This window comes from Drosophila innubila, chromosome X (genome assembly GCF_004354385.1).
Source record: "Drosophila innubila isolate TH190305 chromosome X, UK_Dinn_1.0, whole genome shotgun sequence".
Lineage (NCBI taxonomy): Eukaryota > Metazoa > Arthropoda > Insecta > Diptera > Drosophilidae > Drosophila > Drosophila innubila.
In genome coordinates this window covers 35,162,255-35,188,264 of record NC_047626.1, presented here as the reverse complement: position 1 = coordinate 35,188,264, position 26,010 = coordinate 35,162,255, and the positions used below count along the sequence as shown (strand labels likewise).

The following is a 26,010-nucleotide window of genomic DNA, read 5'->3' as shown; positions in this document are numbered from 1 at the left end:
TTGCCTTCTCAATCTTCCGTCTTTAATTAATCGTAGGAAAACTCTTGGTGTTGTTTTTCTTCACAAATTGATTATTGGCGAAATTGATTGTAGTTCCCTTCTGGCCCGCCTCACCTTTTCGGTCCCCCGCAGATCTACTAGGAATTACAAGCCTTTATTTTTATCTACATGCACAACTGATTACGCTTCACACGATTCGTTTCGTGTTTTATGCACTACCTATAATAGCCTCTTTCACGTTTTCTCCTCAGAACTCTCTCTCCCTTCCCTAAAATCCGCAATTTTCCAATACCTATCGTTAAATCCCTGACCTTACTAATACTAATAACTTGTTATGCTACTTTATACTAATCTAACATTCATACTATTGTTATTAACAATACTAATCTTAATTGATCTGATTGGGTTTTTCTGGGTTTTCCCCAATCCTAGCAACAAATGTTTGATCATTTATAATTTTTGCTTACCCCAGATCTAACTTTAATTTTTTTTCTCGTTACAGTTCATAATTTATTTTTAATTATATTTGTATTTTTAATCTTTAACTTAATTTTTATACTTGGTAATTTTTTGTTTGCCGACTGCTTTTAGTCGTGCATAAATAAATAAATAAATAAAAAAAAATAAATAAATAATTAACACACAGTTAAGACTCGGAAGACTCGTGTAAATTTATAATAATTGACTGTGAAAAAAAATTGCGATGCGAAAAATGTATTTAATTAGCATTTTGTTAACCGAAAGTAAGTTTTTAATAAAAAAAAAAATGAGCAACAAAAACTAAATAAATTGCGAGTGCGACATTTCATTTCCGAAGCAGGAAATCATAGGAAAGCTGACTGCTATGTGATGAAATCAACGTTTAATAATAATTTGTTATCGAGAGTCAAGCTATAAACCTTTCTGGTTTACATTCAATCATTTTAAAACCATAAATCTAATTACTAATTTAAATTCCTTGGTTTTAATTCAACTAACTAATCAAATATCTACTAAACAAAGCACAAAACTATTTTTACATATTATTACTATCATTACTATTTTACTTATTTTCTACTTATATTTTCTGCCCTTTATTTGCTACTACTATTTTACTACAGTTTCCTTATACTATTAACTAGCTCCATAATATAGTACATTTAGCACTAATTTACAGCAGTAAAGTTGCAAACATTTCAGGTTAATAATGTCAGTAATGGGCATAACATTTAAAAGTCATTAGTACATGACCATAAATCTAAACTGGACAAATCTAAAAATATATAAATACAAAACATTTTCTGTGGGAAAACTTATTCAGATTAAACACAATAATATTACGTGTATGTCAACTTATAATTAATGATGGCAATAATAATTCGAATATATATTTTTTTCAATTGAGATAGATGATAAGATCGTTTAGTAGGGTGTTCCATATTTCGTTCTCCATATAAAACTGCGGAACAACTGAGAATATCTTTGATTTACCTGCCATTAAAAATAAACAAAAGACTTATAATTGCATATCTTAATCGAAGTGGAATCTCGAAACACATTTTAATATAATATATAATATCATATAATAAGAGCATCAGTTACTATATGAAATGAAGAAACAGTTGGTATTTTCAAGAAATATGCTTAAAAACAAATATTATACTTATATGGGGTCTGTAACCTTATTATATAGGCAAGCCCTACAAATATCGTGGCAATGGGACATAAAAATTACACCTGACTGCTGCACCTGTTCTACAACACATTTTTTGCTATATGATTGTACGGGAAAAGCGTTAACTGATGGAGCATCTGCGGGTGATTTAACGATTTCGACGCACTCAACCAAAAACATCAATCAGCACAAAAAGGAACAATTCCAAGCCAAGTGTAAAGGTAAATGTATTATATATTTTACATTCAACATTCTATGGAGTACGGAGAATGCCATAATGAAATCAGCAAATATGCTTACGTGACTTCAATTTGGGTGCAGCTGCAGGCAACTTCTAATTAAAGTGCCAACACACACTACACACAACTCAGGAAAGGGTATGGATGAGCAGCCATAAGGGAGGGAGGGAGATGTTAATTTGAAGAGGACGTTGATAAAATTTATACAAATTTTCAACATTTTAGACAAATTAAAGTCACAAGCCATCAAAATCAAACAAAAAGCTAGCTTACAAAATAAATTTCCGCTATTCATTGCTATAAGCATGACATTTTCAAAGATCTACTTGACTAATATTTCATACAACACTTGATTTAGGCATTTCTGTGAAATACTTTGTATAAAGTTTATTTACACATTTTCCAGTTCGCGAAAACTTAAAAGCAAATAACTGTTTACAAAAACATTTTGCGTAGGAAAAAATCACTTAATGAATCACGGCAAGTGGTCTGGTATGTATATAATAAAGGCAAGGGTATATATCTATATAAACAATTGACTGAAGCGTAAAAAATACACTGCAATTATTGATGAAATAAATAAAATGTAAACAAAAACACAACAAATTTTTACAAAGGAATACAGGCTGAGACAATATTTATATTTTTTAGGAAAGTAGAAAATTGGTTATCAGTCAGGCACTTCTAGAATTATTCTATATAATTTGTATTTTATTAAAAATTAAAATTATATAATTTAAATATAAATATTAAAATGGGCTTCAAATTGTTTAGTTTGAATAAATTAAAAAAAGAATATCTCTATAGTTATAAATAAAATATATTTGAAAAATAATTTCATCATTATTTATTTTTATTTACTTATTTTTTAATGTTCACATAATTTCTTAACGAAATAAAATGACAAATTTAGGCACATGCACATAGTAAAGGCATAATGGACAAACTCATATACACCTATTTATTCCATTGTCGTGGGGTCACGATATATGCCGGTAAACAGAATGGCCTTTGATTTTCTATCGTAAATCAGGAACACAAACGGACGATCGCATATAACTACGTCGCCCATAGAAAAGAGCGAGCTCATACGGGTTTTTGCCGCCGCAACGCTGCCCTCCTCATCCACCTTGATTTTGGCCAGGTGCTGGACATCGCCAAAATGGATCCCTTGATCAGCGCTAAAGTCATTGAAGCTGGCGTCATGACCGAACATCTTGTTGACGCCCATTTTACGCAGAATTGGTCTGAGATTCAGACGCTGCTCAAGCTTAAATTTGGGCAACTTCATTACAATCTCCGTTGCCTTGGCTTCCCTCAAAGCCGCCTCCAAGGTTACGGAGTTCAACTTTGTCAGTACCTGCTCAAGAGCATTATCGCCGAAAGGAAGTATGATGACCATAGAGATATCAGAAGCATTATCACCCTCCTCAAACGATGTGCGATATGGGAGTTGCACAACTTCGGCCCGCAAGTGCATATCCCAATGAAGTGGGAAAGTTTTTATCTGACTCATCATTGGTACAAGCGACACTGTACCCCTGGCCGTGTGGAATGGCATCTGAAATGTTTTCCGCGCTTTGAAGGGATTGATCCATTGCCCCTTGAAGTACGCCGCATTGGCCAGCACTGTCTTAGTATTTGAATCGATATCTTCAGGAGCCATCATGTTTTCAATTTGATTTTTTGTGACATTTGCAACCCAGCCATTAATCTGTTGTCGCGTCTGCTCGACATTATCCTTGATATTCAACTGAACAATTTCATCGTGGAATCGCGTTTCCAGGCAGCTGGTCAGCTTCACTTGCTCGTCAAAGTACATCCGATCGGCGGATGAGAGCTCCAGAGGCATATCTTTGGCACGTGAAAGACGATCAGACTTATCCAAGCGATAAGCATAGCGCACAGCTTCCTTTGATGGCGCCCAGCCTAAGCGAAGTACCCTAGAGAGCTCCTCTTCCGTCTCACCTGTGGCACCAAAATAGGCCAACAGGAGGGCATGATAGATGCTGTAGGGTGAAAAGAAGACATTCTCGTTGGCTGTTGTGTTGCGAATGGCCTCTAGCATGGCAACTGAGAACTCCAGCTGTCCTTGATAGAAATGGGGGAGTGCGGCGGCCATCTCAGACGTAGGTTGAAGGTCGCATAGCTCAGCGCTCAGCAGCGCCGGCAGCAGCAGCAATAATGAAAGACACAACTTCATTCTCCTTTTTCAGAACACAAGACAAATTCCAGTGATCGCGTTGAGATTCAGCTTCGTACTGCTGTTCGTACAAAAGCACCGTGTCTTTTAAACATTTCATGATGTTCTTATCAGGCTTACTTTTTTGAAATTGTGGTTAGATAACCTGAGCTTTAGCTTTATGCTTATAAGTATGTCATCCACAAGTGTGAGCACTTTTTGTTTCTAAGTGGAATATAACATTGAAGGCCATCTATATAACGAAAGTAGATGGAACGCTGCATTATGCACACACACATACTTGAAAACACTCACACACACCCATTGGACAAAATTTTTAAAATGCGTATCCGGTGCGACGGTCCGGCACATGGATTATTATGTGCTGTTGACTAATTTATATAGAAACAATTTTTTTTTTTGCCTGCTCTGGCATAAATATATAAAAGAGAGAAGTAGAAAATGCGAAGGAGAAAGAGCGAGAGAGAGAGAGAGAAAAAACAGAGATCGAGAGAGCGAGGCTTTGTCAATTATTATTCCGTATATACAATCGTATTTTTATTTATATTGTTTGCTGTTTAAAAAGCGCGTCGAGGCAAATCACTCAGCTTCAAGGGGCCCGAGTATAACAGACAGGAAGGCAGGGTGAGTAATGGCTAAAGGGGGGAGGACAGGGTGGGCAGTTTGCGAAAGGTAACTGGGCGTTATGGCATTGGAGGCACAAGGGCAGCCCACAGCAATACCATTTAATCAGATTATAAAAGGCGTAAAAAATTATTGAATCAATAGTAAACAAGAGGAATATAAGCATTGCAATACACTTCCATTTTCCATTTTCATTTGCATTTTTATTGCACACATCACGTGAAATATATATTGTAAAATATTACACTAAACACGTTTCGAAAACGAAAACTAAACAAACAAAAAAACATAATAAATGTAAGAAAATTGCATGACAATGAAGTAATTGTTTGGTTCTTTGTTTGAGCGAATTAGACGTGTTAATTTTGCTCGTAAAGTTTTATCTGTTTCTGTGAATTATAACACACCGTTTTTAAATTTTTTGATCTATAATTGTGCATAAGTGAACAAGCTATCGACTTGCTGTGTAAGTTGTAATCATTTGTGCATTGTGGTCCTAATATATAGCATTTTATTTTTGCTAAACTTAGTTTTGCAGTTTCCCTTAAATAATTACATTCTTGTGCGTGTGTTTGTTTGTGTATTTCGGCTTTTGCTTTACACCTCGCTCACACAAGTTTGTTGTTATTGTAAGCACAGCGATTGATTTTGTTTGTGTTAACATCTCCTTATCTCAGTTTCGGCTCTTCGCACATCTTAATACATTTGTGTGTGTGTTTGCTGTTGCATTTTGTTTTTGTTTAGTAGCGCGCCCTCACAAGCAAATTGTTTTTGTGTTTTGCTCTCTTGTTTAGAGCTTCATTTGAGTGCCTCCCGCAATTTCTGCCTATTAATTATCTGTTTAATTCCTGTTGGAAATATGTCGTGCTGCAAGAAAAAACTTTTTGGTTTTATGAGATATCTCAACCTAACTGATACAATATGCATAACAATTGGTTTTGTATATCCTGTCCAAAGTTGGTTCAAATCGGAGCACTATATCATATAGCTGTCATAGGACCGATTGGGTGAAAATGAAGTCTTAGTATGAAAAACTTTTTTGTTTAATATGATATCGTAACCAAACTGATTAAATATGCATAACAATTGGTTATATATATTCTGTCTAAAATTGGTTCAAATCGGACCACTATATCATATAGCTGTCATAGGACCGATCGGGCGAAAATCAAGTCTTAGTATGAAAATCTTTTATGTTTTATGAGACATTGTAAGCAATATGATAGAATATGCATTTAAGTTAACTAAATATTTTTTTTTTTAATTTTCCATTATTAGTTTTTGCCATGGTAAGTACAGGGTCTCCGACAGTCGAGTATGCTCGACTGTAGCACCGGGCGACTAGTTTTAATTACATATGCTTCTGACATTAATATAGGACTTTGAAGGAAGGTTATAAATATACTTACTCCAAACTAATAATTAATTCACAATTACATTAAAGAAGGTTACCCTGTGCTCAGGCACTAAGAAGCCGTTCGGCACGCCGATGACTTAATGCATTAAATTTTTGATTAACTGTTCCAATAACAGCAATATGATATAGTCAACCGATTTGCATAAAGTTTGGTCGGGATGAATAAGACCAACTTTAACGCATATTCTGTCAGATATAGACATGTCAACAAAAAACTTGATTTTCGACCGCTCCACTATGGCGTATTTCGGGAAATGAGGTGGCGAAAATCTGTAACTTTGAACCCGGCGAGATATCAGTCAAAAATGGGAAATATATATTTTTTACACTTCAAAGAAAATATGGACCAAAAAATAAGAGAAGGATTGGCATGGGAAAGGGCGTAATTAACGATCAAACGGAAAATTTCATGTTTTTTAACATTTAAAATGCTATAATAAATTTTAAATAAAATTCAAAAATAAAACATTCATGTTTTGTTTTTGTATTCTAATTATAAAGTTGTTAAAAAAATGTAAGTAAAAAAAAATATGCAATTTCTTAGGTCAATAAGTCCCTTCTACCGTTAATTTGCGCCCTTTCTCACAACACGCCTAATTTTTTTTTGTGGTCGGAGTCTTCTCTGAAGTGTTCTAAATATATATATTTCAAATTTCAGATCGATATCTCACCCAGTTCAATAGCTGGTTTTTTTCCCATTAACTTCAGCCAAAAATGCCACCCAAAAGCTCACTGAAATCAATATAGTCAACAGTACGATGAGGTCTGTAGACACATCCCAGAAGTAAGTTAGATGAGTTACCTCTACCAGATACCTCAAGAAAAAATACTCTTTTTTACTTCCTGAAGATTGTTTGCATACCATCAGTTATATGATATATTCAACCGATTTGAACCAAATCTGGTCAGGAATTCATATTCTGTCACTTTGATTAAGATATCTCGAAAAACAAAAAACTTTTCATACTAAAACTTAATTTTCGACCGATTTTTCTTATGGCAGCTATATGATATAATCAAATTTGAACCAAATCTGGTCAGGATGTATAATACCAGCCCAGATATCTCAAAAAACAAAAAAATTTGTGCATACTAAAACTTAATTTTCGATTGAGCGTCTCTATGGCAGCTATATAGTTGACCGATCTGAACAAAATCTGATCAGGATGCATATTACCAACCCAAATGCATATTTTGTCAGTTTGGTTAAGATATCTCAACACACAAAAAACTTTTTCATACTAAATCTTCATTTGCGACGTATCGTTCCTATGGCTGGTATATGATATAGTGGTCCGATTTGACCAACTTTGATCAGGACATTTAAAACCAAGTTAGATGCATATTGTACTGTAATTTTTCAGATCTATAGTAAATTTGACGGGTTTTCGCAATGCCTGGCTTTTTTGTGGACACTTTCTTTGTATGAATTGAGTTCTCTATAGATTATTTGCTTAGTGCTATTATTTACATAATAAGCAGCTCCAGACCTCAAGGAAAAGTTGTGGAATCCATGTGGAATTGTCCCTAATCGATAGGGAATCCTAAACGACATTGTATGAAAAACGTTGTGGACTTAAACATTGTGAGTTCCTAGGAACGAGGACAGAGGAAACCTGCCTTAGTATAACCTAGGGTTTTCCTCACATAAAACATTAGGGACTCCTCGAAGAACTCTGCCGAGAAATCCCTAAGCATTTAAGTAAACAAAATATTTACATTTTTTGTTTTTTCATATTGTTTTTTCGCTTTTTTTATTTTTAATTTTAGAATTTAAAACTACATGTTTGGTACTTTGACGACGAGTGCATTTTTATTTAATATTTTTTTATTCAGACTATTCAGAGCGGGACTCGAACCCGGGAACCCGAACTGAATAGGTCTGTTTGTGGCAAGTCGGCGACTCTAATCATTAAGCCTTAAAATTTCTTGCTTAACAATAATGTACCAATTGCCTAGAACTTTAAAGTGCGAATAAGCAGCAGCCAGTTGACGCTGGCAGAATAAGTACAAAACTATCAACAAAACGTCAAGAAATGACAACATCAGGCACAACGTTGGGGACAATCAAGCAAACAATTTGACTTCTGCTGGGATATAATAAGAAGAGAGTTGCATCATTAAGACTGCATGTATGATGAATTTTTGTGAGGACAGAAGGTTGCGGGGCATACATTTAATATAATATTAATCTGAGGGTAGTTAATAAAAGACTATGTGACAAATTTTGTTGCTCTACGAGGGTGGGCTGATAAATAGTCGGCCTACCAAAGAAAACACGGTTTTTTTTTTATTTTTCTTTTTTATTTTTCAACATAATCTCCTTTTAGACGTATGCACTTAGTCCAACGGTCCTCCAATTTTTTTTATACCTTCCATAAAATATGACTGGTCCAGGTCCTCAAATTAGGCGTTTGTTTCACAGATCACCTGTTCATTCGACTGAAATTTCTTTCCACCAAGCCATTTCTTTAAGTTTGGAAATAGATAATAGTCACATGGTGCTAAATCTGGAGAATAGGGGGGATGTGGAAGAATTTCATAGTGTAGTTCACACAATTTCATCATGGCAACAACGCTCTTGTGAGCCGGAGCGTTGTCCTGGTGAAACAGAACTTTTTTCTTCGCCATGTGCGGCCTTTTTTTCTTTAGTTCTGAATCGAACTGTCCCAAAAGGTTAGAATAGTATTCTCCATTAATTGTTCTGCCTTTTTCTAGATAATCCACATGAATTACGCCTCGGGCATCCCAGAAAACCGTTGCCATTACCTTGTTGGCCGACAAACCAATCTTTGCCTTTTCGGCGCCGTTTCTCCGGTTGAAATCCACTGCTTTGACTGTTCCTTGCTTTCTGGTGTATGGTGATGTATCCAAGTTTCGTCGACAGTCACAAAACGACGCAAAAATTCATTCTTATTTGCGTTTAACTATGCCAAACTCTCCTTCGCAATGACCAAGCGGTTGCGTTTGTGTTCCGCTGAGAGCAATCGCGGCACCCACCTTGACGAAAGCTTACTCATATTTAAATATTCGTGTAAGACGTTTCCAACACGTTCACGAGAAATGTTTAGGGCCTTAACAATCTCTCTCAGCTTTATTCGGCGATCATCCAATATCATTCCGTGGACTTTATCTACCATTTCTGGGGTTGTCACCTCTCTGGGACGTCCCGGACGGTCCTCGTCAAAAATGCTTGTCCGCCCGCGCCTATACTCAGCAGTCCAATATTTAATGGTCGAAATCGATGGAGCTGATTCCCCATAAACTTCGATTAACTCATTTTTTATTTCATCGTTGGATTTCTTTTTTAAAAACAGAAATCTAATGACAGCTCGATATTCTATTTTACTCATTTTGGGGACAATGCAAAAGTGACCATGCTAAAACTCCCGCCAAAATTACCAGTGTTGAGAAAAACGCCTAAAACTTTTTCAGCAATCAGCCGATAGAAAACACTAATCGAATAAAATATTTATGGGTTGTTTAAGATGTTTTTTTTTGGTAAGGCCGATTACTTATCAGCCCGCCCTCGTATATTTTGTATTATATGAGATCTAGGTGTTCATTCAGACGGAAATGGCTATATCGACTGAGCTGGTGTTGCAGATCAAGAATATATATGCTTTATGCATGATTCTATTTCTCCTTGTGACAGGTATGACAACGATCACAATATACCTTTGTACTCTACGAGCAACGGGTATAACAACTAGATCAATTCTGCTTATTACTAATCAGATAGACAGCTGCTAACATGCTGTAGCGAAGCGGCCAACATTTTTTCTATTGAATTATTATCATTTTTTTTTCTACTTCTCTATTCAGGTCCAGCCTTTTGGGGTCTCATTAATCCGGAATGGTCGCTCTGCAATAAGGGACGCCGTCAGTCACCGGTTAATCTAGAACCACAGCGATTGCTTTTTGATCCGAATCTGCGTCCGATGCACATTGACAAGCACAGGGTAAGTCAAGATGTTCAGTATAACACTTTTGATGGTCGTGAGAATTAAAATTAACAAAGTAAATTAAGCAAAGACAAGTAAGAATTCGATAGTCGAGTTCCCGACTATAACACTATGCAACAAAATTGAACTTTTCGGCTATTACACGAACCAAACCGCCTTATTTCGTTAGATATGGGACCCAATATGACAAAAACGTTTTTTTTTTCTTTAGGGAGATTTTTTTTTTTGGAATTTTTGAAAATTTGATTTTATTTATAATACTTTTTTCAGAGATGCACCCACATATGTCATCATAGCTCGAGAATGCCAAAACCGATTTTCAAAAGCTTTCATGCTAATAAATATAGCTTTAGTTCGTTCATTCGATGTTTAAGATTTAAACCACTAGTTAACGAGACATAAATTTTTGAATTAAGAAAATCAGGATTTTTTGTTTAACTATTTTTTATATTTTTTTACTTTAAAATTCTAGGAAAAGTAAAAAAACGTATTACTTTTTAATTTCAAAGCTGCATTAATTACGATTCGTTTAAGATATGATTTATAAGATGATCTATGGAGAGACGGCGCTATAATATTATTTTGCATCTAGGGATGTTTTTGTCGATTTGGATGAGTTTCTTGTGGAGCGACATGACCTTTAGTAAGAAACTTTTTTTGTTTTTGGAAATATCTTAACCAATCTCACAGATTATCAATGTGCTTTTCTTACACATTACACATAAAATCGGATTACTATATCATATAGCTGCCATAGGAGTGATCGGTTGAGAATCAGCCTTTAGTATGAAAACTACTGCAGTTTCTAAAGATATATAATCTTATCTCGCTGGTTGTGTTTCTGGTAATGTGTTATATATCCCTACCAAGTTTGGTTCAAATCGGTTTACTATTCAGTATAGCTGCTATAGGAACGATCGGTCGAAAATCCACCTTTAGTATATAAAACTTTTTTATTTTCTAAGATATTTTAACCAAACTCACAAACTATAGGAGCTAGAGATGTCAAACTTGGTATGTAGGTTCCTAGATACCGTACGCAGATCATGTTTGTTTTTATTTTTGGATTATATAGCTGCCATAGGAACGATAGGTCGAAAATTAAGTTTTAGTATGAGTTTTTTTAGATATCTCAACAAATCTGACACAATATACATCTGGGCTAGTAATATCTCTGCGGACGGCAGTTCGGGCCAGTGACTAAAGCAGCACGAAGGGTGCGAAAGGAGACAAGCAATATATACAGCTTATGAAAAATTTGCTATGACTGTCAGATCAGATCAGTTATATACCGATCAAAAGGTTTAGTCCTAACTTTCAAAATGGCATAATAAAGCTTCTTCTTACTTACCTGGTTTATGAGATACGGGGGTGTAAGTGGCAGGGTTAAAATTTAAACGATCGCAGCTAATGTGGCCGTTGGGGTATTTTGATAATATTTTATATTTTTTGTTAATTCTTATCAAAAATACGCGTCGATTGATACCTCGATCACCCAAAACCACAATTTGCATTTAACTTGGTTTTATATATCCTGACCAAAGTTGGTTCAAATCGTTCCACTATATCATAAAGCTGCCATTGGACCGATCGGTCTAAAATCAAGTTTTAGTATGAAAAACTTTTTTGTTTTTTTGAGATCTCTTAACTAAACTGATAGAATATGCATATAAGTTGGTCTTATGCATCCTTACGGAAGTTGGTCCAAATCGGTCAACTATATCATATAGCTACCATAGGACCGATCGGTAGGAAATCAAGTTTTAGTAAATAAAACTTTTTTATTTTTGGAGATATCTCAATCAAACTCATAAATTGGGTATTTTTAATTGCCCATCCTAAGCAATTTTGGTAGAAATCGGACCACTGTATCATATAGCTGCAATAGGATTGATCGGCCGATCGGTAGAAAATCAAGTTTTAGTGTGAACAATTTTCTGGAGATATCTCAATCAAACTCATAAACTGGGTATCCTTAATTGCCCATTACATCCTTACCAGTTTTGTTAGAAATCGGATTACTATATCATATAGCTGCCATAGAAACGATCGATACAAACGGCCGATAAGCAAAGTTTAGTATGAAAAACTTTTTTATTTTTTAAGTTATCTGTACCAAACCTACAAATTACAAATCTCGTATTGTCTTATACAACCTGTCCAAATTTGGTTGTCATCGGACTACTATAACATATAGCTGCCATGGGACCGATCAGTCAAAAACCAACCTTTGTATAAAACTTGTTTCATTGTTTAAAGCCTAATTACTTAGCCGTCTTTTCATAGATTTAAATGAATCATATCTTAAACGACGCGTATTTAAGGCACCTATATAAATACTTTTGACTTTTCCTAGAATTTTAAACAAAAAATAATCTAAAACAATTGAGAAAGGCTATAGTCGAGATCCCGACCATAGGATACCCATTACTTATTTCAATATATATAAAAAAACACCTTAAAGAAATTACTTTTATTACTGTAAATTAGTGATGTAAAAATATATCGAAATATCGACAACTCGATTTTAGCGAAAGCGATTATCGGGTACTTCAACTTGATGTTTTACTTGACGACGAGTTGATTAAATCGAATTTCATGAAATATCGACAACTCACTGGGGATTGTTCAGCGTAGTTAATTTGTAGAATTGAGTTTGGTCGTTAAATTTTTGTTGCACGACCGTAATAAATAACCTACCAAATTGCCAAAGTTTGAAAAAAAAAACATGAAAACGATGCAAGAAAAATAATATTTCTAATAATATTTCTAATATTTTCCGATATATCGACAATTCGATACTTATTTTTGCCAATTTTCTATTTCGATATAAAACTCGATCTAAAGTTTGGATTAACATCACTACTTTGGACAAATTAAATCGCCATAACTGCCGTTCTACTTGTTCGATCTTGATGCGATTCAGTGGGATTATAAATAATACTAATAGATAACATTAATTACCACGAAAGATCTTTAAAACTGTGGGTGTGGTGGTTTTTCGCGATTTGCAGGGGCGGAAAGGGGCGTGGTTTAAATTTGAAACAAACTTGGTCTGCGTGGAGTATATAGAAATCTGTGTGCCAAATTTGGTATCACTGCGGACGGCAGTTCGCGCTAGCGACGAAAGCAGCACGAAGGGTGCGATAGGCGACTAGCAATATATAACATACAGCTAATTTGGAGAATTTGCTATGACTGTCCGATCAGATTGAATTATATACCGATCGAAAGGTTTAGTCCTAACTTACAAAATGGCATGCTAAAACTTTTTCTAAGTCACCTGGATCATGAGATGCTGGGGTGTAAGTGGCAGGGGAAACATTTTAATGACTGCAGCTAATGGGGCCGTTTGGGCCTTTTGGTAACATTTTCCATTTTTTTCTAATATTAAATTCTAATTAAAAATACGTGTCGATTGATAGCTTAATCACCCAAATCCGACGATTAGTTCAAAAGATAAATAAATGTGAAAATTTTAGTGGACTTCTGAAAATGAAATGAAAAGTCAGTTTGTCTGTCTGTTTGTCTATTTGCATCAAAGCACTAAAAAAGCTTATATGTATATAAGCTTTTCGAAAATCTAGAAATGTTCCTTCTACGACTTTTTGAAAAATCAGCTGGTTTAGCGGTAAGACTCGAAGTCCCCAAAGCATAGAAGGTATACATATGTTCTATATATCATTGGAAAGGTGTGTTTGAGGGCTTTTAGGCGTATCCCTAAATTTTTTTTCTAACGTACTCAGGTAATTCAAATTACAGGTAAAATTAGGTTTTTTAGCTTACATTTTGGCGATTTCTGACGAAACGGCTCTAACGATTTTTATTAAATTGAGTATGTTGTAGAACGTAACTTTTCGTTCTTGGTATATGAAACATAAATTTTGGCTGAGGAGTTTGGAAGATAATACCTGTTAACTGAATGTATACATTTTTCTATCGGTCGAAAATCAGGTTTTAAACGAAAAACTTTTTAATTTTATGAGATATCTAAACTAATCTAATACAATATGCAATATCCAAAGTTGGTTCAAATCAGACCACTATATCATATAGCTGTCATTGGACCGATCGGGTCAAAACTAGCTTTAAGTATGAAAAACTTTTTTGTTTTATGAGATATTTTAATTAAATTGATAGAATGTGGATTTAAGATAGTTTTATAAATTCTGACCGAAGATGGTTCATATCGAACTACTACATCAAATAGCTGTCATAGGACCAATCAGGCGAAAATCAAGTTATACCAGGGACCATAACTGTTATGAGGAATATCCAAAAAAGCCACTTTAAATGGTTATTTTAAGACTTTTATTTTATAAATACAAATTAATAGTTATTTTTATTTAAAAAAAAATAAATATTAAAATTAATCATTATTTTTGATTTTTATTTTATTAGTCTTTAGTAAGTCTTTCAAGTCTTTTTTGATGAATAATTTAAAAGTCTGTTAAGACTTTTATTTCTGATTTTAGAATTTTAAAAGTCTCAAAAGACTTTTATATTTGAGGAATAAAATAATAGTCTTTAAAGACTTTTGTCGTATGAAAACTTTTGAATAAAAGTCTTTGTGAATATCTCCGCTTATAATCAAGATAAAAATTTCAAAATTACACACTTTGTTTTCTTTTATATACACCAACTATGGAAAAATTTTCCATTATTACATTGTAAAAAAAAGTACTGAAGTAGTTGGAAAAACAGAAAATATTTTCGTTCTTAAAATTTTAGGATTGCTGTGTACTAAAAGTCTTGAATAAAGTATGAATCGAGCTTAATTTTAGAATTGAGACTTTACATTCCTATGGCAGCTATCAAAATGGTAGTCCGATTTTATCCAAACTAAGTCAGAATATATAAGACCATAGAAAATATATAAAAGATACCTCCAGAAACAACCGAGTTATTTTTACTAAGCTAGTTTAAGATTTTTTTGTACTTTGTTTAGTTTTTTTTCAAGATTGAAAGGAAGTTAAAATAAGATCTTTTCGAACTATAAACCAGTACGTTTTGGGATATTTCTTTTATATTGTCGCACCTAGAATCCTCAACTGGTTCTAGCTACGCAAATATGACGTTAAGGTTGGATAGCTGGTAAAATCAGCACCTATTTCGAAATTTCGCTTACCAAGAAAATACACCATTATTTATTGGTATTTAATTTTGGTATTTTGAATAATTTTAGTACACATACTAGTGTATGTTTTAAGATTAAAGTTAAATAATTATGACAATGTTTTGGGCTAGAAAAAAGTTCATTTTGGGTTTAGTTCAATATTTTTGTGTACTTAGAGAAGTATGTTTTCAATTTTTTCAGACTTGAATTAAACCCAAAACGTACTTAAAGTACCCCCAAAAAATCTAATTTTAAGATTTCCGTACTTGCGAAAACAGAACTTGAAATAAGATTTTTGTTCTCAACTTTAGAAATTCCGAGCTTAGACAGCTGTTGAGATTGTTCGTAATTAAAAATGGCCTGCTTAAGTACGAAAATCTTGATTTTTTTTTCTGAGTGTATACTTTATGAGGTCGGAGATGGCTCCTTCTCCCTGTTACACAATATACCCTTTCACTTATTTTTTAAGTATCGGGTATGAAAAAGTTAATCAAAAAATCAAAATTTTCCTAATTTGAAAATCCATGTCTCTTAAACTACTGGTTTAAGTCTTAGACTTTGTATAAATGAATAAGAGATATTTCCTTAGCTCTCAGAAAAAGTAAAATTTTTCGGTTTTTGCACTCTCGAGTAATGATGACAAAAAAATACTAAAAAAAAAATCTCACCATAGAAAAAAAAATGTTTTTCGTCAATTAGGGTGGGGCCCTTTATATATATATATAATATCTATAAAAAAAGTGGGCTTGGCTCGTGTAATTTTTTGGCTGTTGCCTAGTGTAATTTGTCGCATTCATCATCATCAATTTTTTTCGTCCGCTAACATTTTGTGTCTAAATTTTTATTCTGTGCCTGTGCATAAGGCTGGAGTGAAAATGAAACTTCTTTATAATTAATGCATGATACGATTCAATAGCAATATCTGAACAAAAAATCCAATTTTTTGGTAGTCATCCCGAGATGGCACATCGACGATCTATTTTGTTAAATCGGTCAAAACCTCAAAAAATGCGACATTATTGTGATTTAATCCCCATAAATAATAATTAATAATATAATAATTATTTTTCTTAGTTAGCCTTTACTTTTTGCATTTTAAACCATATCAACTAACAGTGGGCGATTTGGCCGATTAAGCGTAACGAAACTAGTAACTCAAAATCCAAAAGATTTTTTCCAAATTTGTTTTTTTATATGCATTCTGTCCTAAAAGCCCATAAACGAGAGTAATTTTTTTTTTTTTTTTTTTGAAAATAAAAAAAAAATTGTAATTTTTTTTGGAAAATTTTACAATTTTATAAAAAAAAGTATTTGAGTCGGTACTCAAATTCGATTTCGAATTATTCGGCTTATCAGAAATCTCTAATAGAATATTTTTTTACGTAAGTTTCAGTGTTTTTCACCTAAACATGATAACTGAAATGTCCTACAGTTTTAACAGATGCGGAATGCTGCAGCTTATGTTGGTCAATTTACACAGAAGACGATCATTATTTTCAGATAAACTCAAATTCTGATCTACGACGGACTCACTAAGTGGTACTCCATCAAAGTTAAGACTTTCTCACAAAAAGGGCCTTACAAAGGTGGCTAATTTAAAACACAAATCAAAAATATAATTCAGGTCACAACAAACACACAATTACACATAGTTACATATGTGTGCAGCTATATTAAAAAGGCGGAAAATGTTTTTGTCACAGCTGTGTTTACATATGTTGACTTTGAAAGCTCACAGCTGATCAAAAATGTCGATAAAAAATTAAAGATAACATTTTTATGATAATTGAACATTTTGCTATCGGCGGGAAATCAAATTTTGGTAGATTTCAATAATCGAAAAACTTCATTTTGTTACGCTAGATCGGCCAAATCGCCCACTGTTTGTAGTCTTAATACTAATCATTGAATTATTTTTTTATTAACAAGCTGCTTTTCTACCTATTCTAGAACATACCCTGCAGGGCATGTTTGTATGTTGTTCTAAAATCAATTCCAAGTCCTAGCTTTTTGTGTTAAAAAAATCCTTTTTTTTGGTCAATTTTTGGCATATTATTATTAGCGTATCTTTAATGTCTTTAGTCCCATCCTTGCAAGATTGTTATCAAAACTCTTTTAAGCACCAGGACTTTCAATTATTTATAGAATCAAAGGTCCAATTGTCCTTAAAACATAATTTTCGTTAATGCAAGGATTAAAAGCACACAATTTTTCAAAGCAAAAACCGGGGAATAAGAATTGATTTTAGAACTATGGTTTCCTGGTGAAAATATCTTAGAACTTTAACATATATTGTGCACAAAAACAAAAAAATCTTACTTGTCTCTTACAGCCGTGATTGCGCGACTGTAGACTTTGCTACTAGCTTTTATTGCTATTTTTCTTTGGCAGATTAGCGGTATCATAAGCAATACGGGTCATAGTGTTATCTTCACAGCTGGCAATGATACTGTGGCCAATTACGATGGCATGCAAACACCCGTAAACATATCTGGCGGTCCTTTGTCTTACCGGTATCGTTTCCATGAGATACACATACACTATGGACTCAATGATCAATTTGGCTCTGAGCACAGCGTCGAAGGATACACATTCCCAGCAGAGGTAAGCTCAAGTCACTGACTGACACACAGAGCCGATTGTCTTAATCCTCTTCTGCATGAGCATAGAACCATTTAAGAAAATTATTTTTTCTATGCATATATAGGTTTATTTGGATTTATTAAGATATACTTGAGCAAATTTGTTTTTTTTTTTATAAATAAATAGTTTAGAAGAAAAGAGGAAATTTGCATCGGCAGTTTTGAGCTTACTCACAGTCAAATTATGCGATTTTATAAATGAAATTTGTATTTCCTTTTTAAAAAAAATTATTCTTTAACAAAAACAAATTGTTTTTTGTTGTGAAAACTTCATTCGAAAATTCATTGTTCATCATGTTCATAAAATTTCAATTTTATTACATATAGCTTAATTTATTTTAAAAAATAATTGAATTTAAATGTCCCCCCTTCGCGATAACGTTTGTTCGTCGTTTTATCAGAAAGTTGTTTTTTATTGTTTGGAGAGTTGAGGTAGAAATAACAGCAATTATATCTCGAATGAATAGCTTAAGCTCATCCAAATTTGTTGGTTTCAGGGACCGTAACTGCTATAAGTTTTAAAATAAAAATTGCAAATTAACAGTTATTTTCGAACTTATATTTTAAAGTTACGAAATAATAATTATTTTTAATTTTTATTAAAAAAATCAAAAATAATAGTTAAAATTCAATTTTTAAATAAAAGTTGTGAAATAACTCTTATTTCTGATTTCTTCAATAAAAATCAAAAATAACTCTTATTTTAAAAGTTGCAGATAAGAGTTATTCCGCAACTTTTATTTTAAAAATCAAAAATAAAAGTCAAAGTGAATATCTTTTGAACCAAGTGGTGGATTTTCAAAATTTAAAAATATTCTTGATCTATGACTCGAGACCTTTCATATGATGCATCACATGTCCTTTAAGGACGAAATTAAGGATTCGACTATTTTCTATCATATTTCATTTTTTCTTCTATATTCGTTGCAGTAATATATGTAGTAATTATTGGCACACAAAATACCAGTTGATACTGAAAATGCTAAAAAATAATAGAATTAAAAAAATACCAAAAATTACTCTAAATCACAAACATACTAAAAATCACAAAATACCAAGGAGTTCAACAAAACTCAATATTTCAATATAATAAATATATTATTATTATTATTTATTTTAATTATTATACATAAGTTCTTTATAATATAATAACTACAGTCTAAAGTACTAGCTACTGCGCCGTCTACTCGATAATAAAAATAAATTTATTATATATTACAAAAAAAGATTTCAGGGTTTTAATCTCGGTTGATTGTTTTGCGACTTTCATATTCGCTCAATAAGTAGCGATTGATTTTGAAAAACACTTTTGTTCATGAGACTGCCAATCTCTATCAAGAGTTATAAATTTGTTGAAAAACTCATTGAGCGAAGTTTTTGTGTAACTGGTGTAACTGATTTTTTTCATGTCAGTGTTAATTTAGCTTTTAGTTTTTTTTTTGGCTTTTTTTTTAAATATATGTAAACTTTAACTAATTTGCGGCATATAGTTTTGTTAAATCATGATGATCACGATTACATTTAAACATCATTAAAAGGGTTTTGGGCTTCATAATTTTATGATTAACTCTGAGAGAATATTGGATTTTCGTACTATTTCCCATTAAAAACATCTATTTTTCATCCCAAAAGTTGCCAACACTGCTGTACACTAATGTACCGATACTCCCGGTCCAGTTACAGTTCATTCCCAATTGGTGTTATCTCTTCATTGATCGAGAGCCACAAGTTTTAGCTTACTAACTAACCAAAACACATTTCTTGTGCATTATTCTTTCGTGATTATATAGCTGCCATAGGAACGATAGGTCGAAAATTAAGTTTTAGTATGAGTTTTTTGAGATATCTCAACAAATCTGACACAATATACATCTGGGCTAGTAATATCTCTGCGGACGGCAGTTCGGGCCAGTGACTAAAGCAGCACGAAGGGTGCGAAAGGAGACAAGCAATATATACAGCTTATGAAAAATTTTCTATGACTGTCAGATCAGATCAGTTATATACCGATCAAAAGGTTAAGTTCTAACTTTCAAAATGGCATAATAAAGCTTCTTCTTACTTACCTGGTTCATGAGATACGGGGGTGTAAGTGGCAGGGTCAAAATTTAAACGATCGCAGCTAATGTGGCCGTTGGGGTATTTTGATAATATTTTATATTTTTTGTTAATTCTTATCAAAAATACGCGTCGATTGATACCTCGATCACCCAAAACCACAATTTGCATTTAACTTGGTTTTATATATCCTGACCAAAGTTGGTTCAAATCGGACCACTATATTATTTAGCTGTCATAGGGCCGATCGGTCTAATATTAAGTCTTAGTATGAACAAATTTTTTGTTTTACGAGATATCGTAACCAATTTTAATAGAATATTCATTTAAGTAAGACTTATGATCCTGACCAAACTTGGTTCTAATTGAACCACTATATCATATAACTGTCATAGGACCGATCGGGCGAAATCCAAGTCTTAGTATGAAAAACTTTTTTTTTCATAGTAAGTACGGGGTCTCCGACAGTAGAGTATGCTCGGCTGTAGCAACGCGAGCAAAGCGAGCAGGGGGCGGAGACCCCATGTTTTTTTTTATAAATATGAAATACGTTGAACAACTAAATTTATATATTTTACTATTTGCCTGCATTAATGATAAAGTTACAATGTCAAAAGCAAAAGCAATTGCAAAATTTTCTGATATCCCACAAAAAAAACCTCTACACGAGGTAAAAGCCTAGTGACGAAAGCAATTTCTAGCCCCAAAATTTCTGATATCCAATTTTGTGACGAGCAAAATTCAGTTTAATCTAAAAATTTTAAATAAAAATATAAATTAAGGAAAAAAAAGCGAAAATTGGCATTCGGCACTGCGCAAAAAGTAATTTTTATATAGAAAGAAGCTCACCCTTTTTTTGTTCGTCACAAAATTAGATATCAGAAATTTTGGGGCTTAAAATTACTTTCGTCACTAGACTTTTACCTCGTGTAGAGGTTTTTTTCACACTATAACCAGATTTGCTTAAATCGGTCTACAATTTCATATAGCTGCCATAGAGACTCTTAGTCGAAAATCAAACTTTAGTATAACCTAGTCAAAAAGGCTATGGGACATCCGTTACTTATTTCAATATATCACTGCGGACGGCAGTTCGCATTAGTGACGAAAGCATCACGAAGGGTTCGAAAGGCGACTAGCAATATATACAGCTAAGTTGGAAAATTTGCTACGACTCGACTGTCCGATCAGATCGATTTATATACCGATCGAAAGGCTTAGTCCTAAATTACAAAATGGCATACTAAAACTTTTTCTTACCAACCTGGGGTATTTATTTAAATGATTGTAGTTAATAGGGCTTTTGGGGCCTTTTGGCAAAATTTTGTTTTTTTTTAAGTTTGAGTTAAAAATACGCGTCGATTGATACCTCAATCACCCAAATCCGATAACTGGTTCAAAAGATAAATAAATTTGAAAATTTTAGTGGAGTTCTCAAAATGAAATGAAAAGTCAGTTTGTTTGTCTGTTTGTCTATTTGCATCAAAGCACTAAAAAAGCTTAAATGTAATGATGGGGATTTATTCCTTTTTGAAAATCTAGAAATGTTTGTTCTACGACTTTTTGAAAAAACCGCTAGTTTAGCGGGAAAACGCTAGATGCCGCTAAAATTAAAACCTCAATAGTTTCCAAGCCATAGAAGCTACAGATATGTTCTATATATCATTGGAAAGGTGTGTTCGAGGGCGTACCTTTAAACACTGCGCAAAAAGTAATTTTTATGTACAAAACAGCTTACACTTTTTGCTTACAGTCCACAATGCCAATTTTCGCTTTTTTTTATTAATTTATATTTTTATTTAAAATTTTTAGATTAAACTGAATTGTGTTCGTAACAAAACTGGATATCAGAAATTTTGGGGCTAGAAATTGCTTTCGTCACTAAACTTTTACCTCGTGTAGAGGTTTTTTTTGTGGGATATGAAAGAACATTAAAAAATTACTTGAATTGTTTAGAAAATATTAATTCGCCATTACTTCCGTTCTACTTGTCCGATCTTAATGTGATTCAGTGGGATAATAGATAATAATATCTTAAAAACTTAAAAACTGTCGGTGGCGTGGCAAAAATTTGAAACAAACTTGATCTGCATGGGGTTTATAAAAGTCTGTTTGCCAAATTTGGTTGCTGTATCTTTTATAGTCACACGGACGGACGGACAGACGGACATGGCTATAACGACTCGACTGTTGATTCTGACCAGGAATATATATTCTTCCTCCTTCTGTTACATGCATCTAAACGAACACAATACACCCAATTACTTTTTGTGTTTTTTTTTAATTTTCAACCGTTCTGAACGAATATGCAACTAAGTTGGTCGTATACTTTCTGACCAAATTTGGTTCAAATCGGTCAGCTATATCATATAGTGGCCTAAGGAACGATCGGTCGAAAATCAAATTTTATTTCGGGTTTTTTTTTCGATGTGAGCCCATTTTTGTAATCATTTCTTGTGAATGCCCAAGCCGATTTTCAAAAGCTTTACTTATCCTAAAAGCTAATGAATATTTCTATATTTCATTTATACAAAGTCTTTAAGCCAGTAGCTTAAGAGCTATCAATTTTTGAATCAAGAAAGTATTGATTTTTTGCTTAGCTTTTTTTTACTTTTAAATTCAAAGAAAGCTCGAAAGGCCCCAAATCTATCCAAAATGTGGGTTTCGTTCTTTTGATTTTTTGGCTGTTGCCTAGTGTAATGCAAGTAAGTCAGTCTTATACTCTCCCCGTCAAAAGGTTAGACGCACCATAAACTATCATGAAAATACACGTGTACTTTTAAAATAAAAAAAAAAAAATTTAAAAAAAACTGAATTTTGTTCTTTGAAGTATGTTAATGACTAAAAGGTATTTTTTAACCAACAGAGGAAAAAAAAAATAATTACCCAGAAGAGATAAAAAAAAGTTACTTTTTGATTCGTCACATGATTAGACGCAGGAATGATATTTTGTTTTTTAGAAGAAAAAAAGAGGTTTTTTTTTATTTTTAATTACTAAAAATGGTTAACAAAAATATCTAATAATGAGTGGAAACACCGTTATTGCGGATCACTTCGAAAATCCGATCTTTAATGGAAGAATAAAGTGCTCTTAAGTACTCCAACGATATTTTGCTCCAAGCAAGCTTGATCGCAGACACCAGCGATTCTTTGTCATCGTACTGACGTCCTCCTTCGTATACGTTTCGAACCATCCAGCCCCAAACATTTTCAATTATGTTTAAGTCCTCACGGCTGTGATGGCGGCTTAAAGTAATTTCTTCTTTTCTTAAATCGTAAAAATAGTACTGATATCCATCAGGACCATCCAAATTAAAACGTTTTTCATCAGAAAAGGCAACGAATTTCCAATTATTGAGGGCACTTTCTGTTTGAATGCTCCATGTCATATAATCTTTGGCAGATTGGAGTCTTTTTTGCTTACGAAGATCATTAAGTGATGGTTTTCTTTTAAGTTTAAGCCTCTTCAGATGGTTGGCCTTCAAAAAAGTGCGTCTGACGGTCGACAAACTTGCGTTAACACCTGCTAATTCCTTTACTTTGGCAATAGACTTTGTCGAATTAGATGCAATTCTTAACATTTGTTGCTCTTCTCGAGAATTCAAGGCATTATTTCGACCTTTTATTAATTGCCATATATCTCTGGATTTTTCAGATATCGGTCAACAGCTCTCGAGCTCCGCTCTCTTTTTTCTGCAATTTTTCTATTGGAAAGTCCTTGGGAATGCAAATAGTCGATTTCCTCACGCCCCAAATGGCTTAAGATTTTAGCTTTGCCCATATGTTGAATTGAGACAGTCCCAAGTTGTTATTTTAAATAATTTTGAGATTAAATATAGCACAAATTAGCTTAATTACTGATTTATGCTAGGTGCAAAAAGTACATGTTTTCGCAAGGTCATTTCGATAATCTTTTATAGCTCAGTGTTGCATTGAATGTAAATTACATTTATAGTGTTATTTAATAGGTCATTGCTCGAACTATCAACACTACCTGAAATTGGATTTTTTCCGAAAGCCATATCCCTAATAGAGCACTATTAGTAAAAATAAATTTGCTTCGTCTAACCAGTGTCGCGCAGTGTACATTCAGACGAGAATGGTCTCAAATCGGTTTACTATATCATTAAGCTGCCGTTGGAACAATCTGTAGAAAATTATGTTAAAAGACGAAAAACTTTTTGTTTTTTTAAATATCTGACAGAAAATGCATTTAAGTTGGTCTTTTACATACTGTTCAAATTTAATTCAAATCGGTTGTCACTTGTCTTGGTATATTATACATAACTATAGACTGGGGGGCTTGAAATATATTTCCTGTTACCTGTCAACGGTCGGGCGAAAATCACATTTTAGTACGAAACACTATTTTGTGTTTTTTTTTTAATATATCTAAACCAATCTGATAAAGCTTTAAAACAAAATATATAAAATAAAAAAAAACAAGTGTTAAAAGGCTATAGTCGAGATCCCGACCATAGGATACCCGTTACTTTTTTCAATATATATAAAAGTACTTTAAAGAAATTACTACCTTATAAAAACTACTGCATACTTTTAGGTGATTGTATTGAAATAATAACTTTATTAATAACTTTGGTTAGCAACCGATCTTACTGCGGTTAATTGATATTATAAATAATATTATGGATAACGTTAATTACCATAAAAACTGTTATATCTTAAGATCTGCGAATTGCGAGGGCGGAAGCTGGCGTGTCAAAAATTTAAAACAAACTTGACCTGCGTGGGGTCTATAGAAATCTGTGTGCCAAATTTGGTATCTCTATCTGTTAAAGTCTCTGAGATCTAGGCGCTCACACGGACGGTCACGGCTATACCGGCTCGGCTGTTGATGCTGATCAAGAATATATATACTTTATGGGGTCGGAGATGTCTCCTTCTCCCTGTTACATACATTCCAACGAACACATACCCATTTACTTATATTTTAAGTAACGGGTATAAAAACTACATTCGGCACTGCGTAAAAACTAATATTTATGTATTAAGAAGCTCAACCTTTATATTAAACTATGGGGCTCCGACCCCTGCTCGTTTCGCTCGCGGAATCGAAGCGCGAAAAGTTGAGCACTTCTTATATTTTTCTTGAATAAACTTCTTTAACGCAAAAATAAATTACTGTACTATTTCATTAATTCGGACGCTAGTTAATTCGGACAACCTGACAATTCGGACACTCAATTTTTAAAATAATAAATATAAAAATAATCTGCAACCCGGGCACACAACAAATTTGTTGATTCTAAAATCCGATCACATTAACTTGTTTGTATATAAGAAAATAATAAAAGTAGCAAGAATATGTGCAAGAAAAGGCATTTCAACTGCAGTTTCTGTCATTCAAGAGCAAAGGGTCGTTATTTCTAAAATTGGGTTTATTCGACAGGTTTTTTAATCAGTAATGCATTCTTTATTTTTGATGGATCAGTTATCAGTTCCTGCTGAATGACATGATAGCTTGTTATAAATCAGACTACTACGTTTTTCACCGTTCGTACGAAGCAATTATTATCAGTTTTCATACGTTATGAAAATAATTGGAAATTGTTGGTCGTTGGAAATTTCTTGCTGAATGCAATAAGTAGCAACATATTTATTTAATATAACAATTTTTGTAAGAGAAATGTATAATTGTATGCACGCTGCTAGATTTGGCAGAAAAGTAATAAGTAATTTGGCGAGCAAAAGCGAATCTGTGAGTTTTGGTTAAGATATTGCAAAAGTTAAAAAAAAATTTCATATGGCATCTATATGACAAAGTCATCCGACTTAGACCAAATTTGAACAGGGTGGAACATTTAGTAAAAAATACATAATTTATGAGTTTGGTTGAGATAGCTTAACAAATTAAAAATTTAAATTTTCATACTAACAGTTAATTTCCATCCAATTGTTCCAATGGCAGCTATATGATATAGTTACCCGATGTTGACCAAATTTGGTAAGGGTGTAACGAGCAGTCTCAATCTGTGAGTTTGGTTGATATGTCTTAAAAAACAAAAAAGTTTTACATGCTAAAGGCTAATTTGAGCTTGATTGTATCTATGAGAGCTATGTATATGATATAG

At 33.2% G+C, this 26,010-nt stretch overlaps 2 protein-coding genes across 2 annotated transcripts in view; one reads left to right on the top strand and one right to left on the bottom strand.

Moving 5' to 3' along the window:
* Nucleotides 1–26,010, top strand: part of LOC117794010 (carbonic anhydrase-related protein 10) — a 132,787-nt gene that overhangs the window by 32,357 nt on the left and 74,420 nt on the right. Inside the window, exons 2-3 of the mRNA XM_034634473.1 lie at nucleotides 9,963–10,099; nucleotides 17,610–17,822. Of these exons, the coding sequence (XP_034490364.1) occupies nucleotides 9,963–10,099; nucleotides 17,610–17,822 (350 nt within the window). The remainder of the gene's footprint in view (nucleotides 1–9,962; nucleotides 10,100–17,609; nucleotides 17,823–26,010) is intronic.
* On the bottom strand, nucleotides 2,740–4,136 carry LOC117792600 (serine protease inhibitor 88Ea-like). The gene has a single exon (XM_034632803.1). The coding sequence runs from the start codon at nucleotides 4,094–4,096 to the stop codon at nucleotides 2,855–2,857; it is 1,242 nt and encodes a 413-aa protein (XP_034488694.1). The 5' UTR covers nucleotides 4,097–4,136; the 3' UTR covers nucleotides 2,740–2,854.

What these genes read in the sequence shown, in the direction of transcription:
- LOC117792600 (XM_034632803.1), bottom strand. Translation starts at nt 4,096, where the DNA reads ATGAAGTTGTGTCTTTCATTATTGCTGCTGCTGCCGGCGCTGCTGAGC.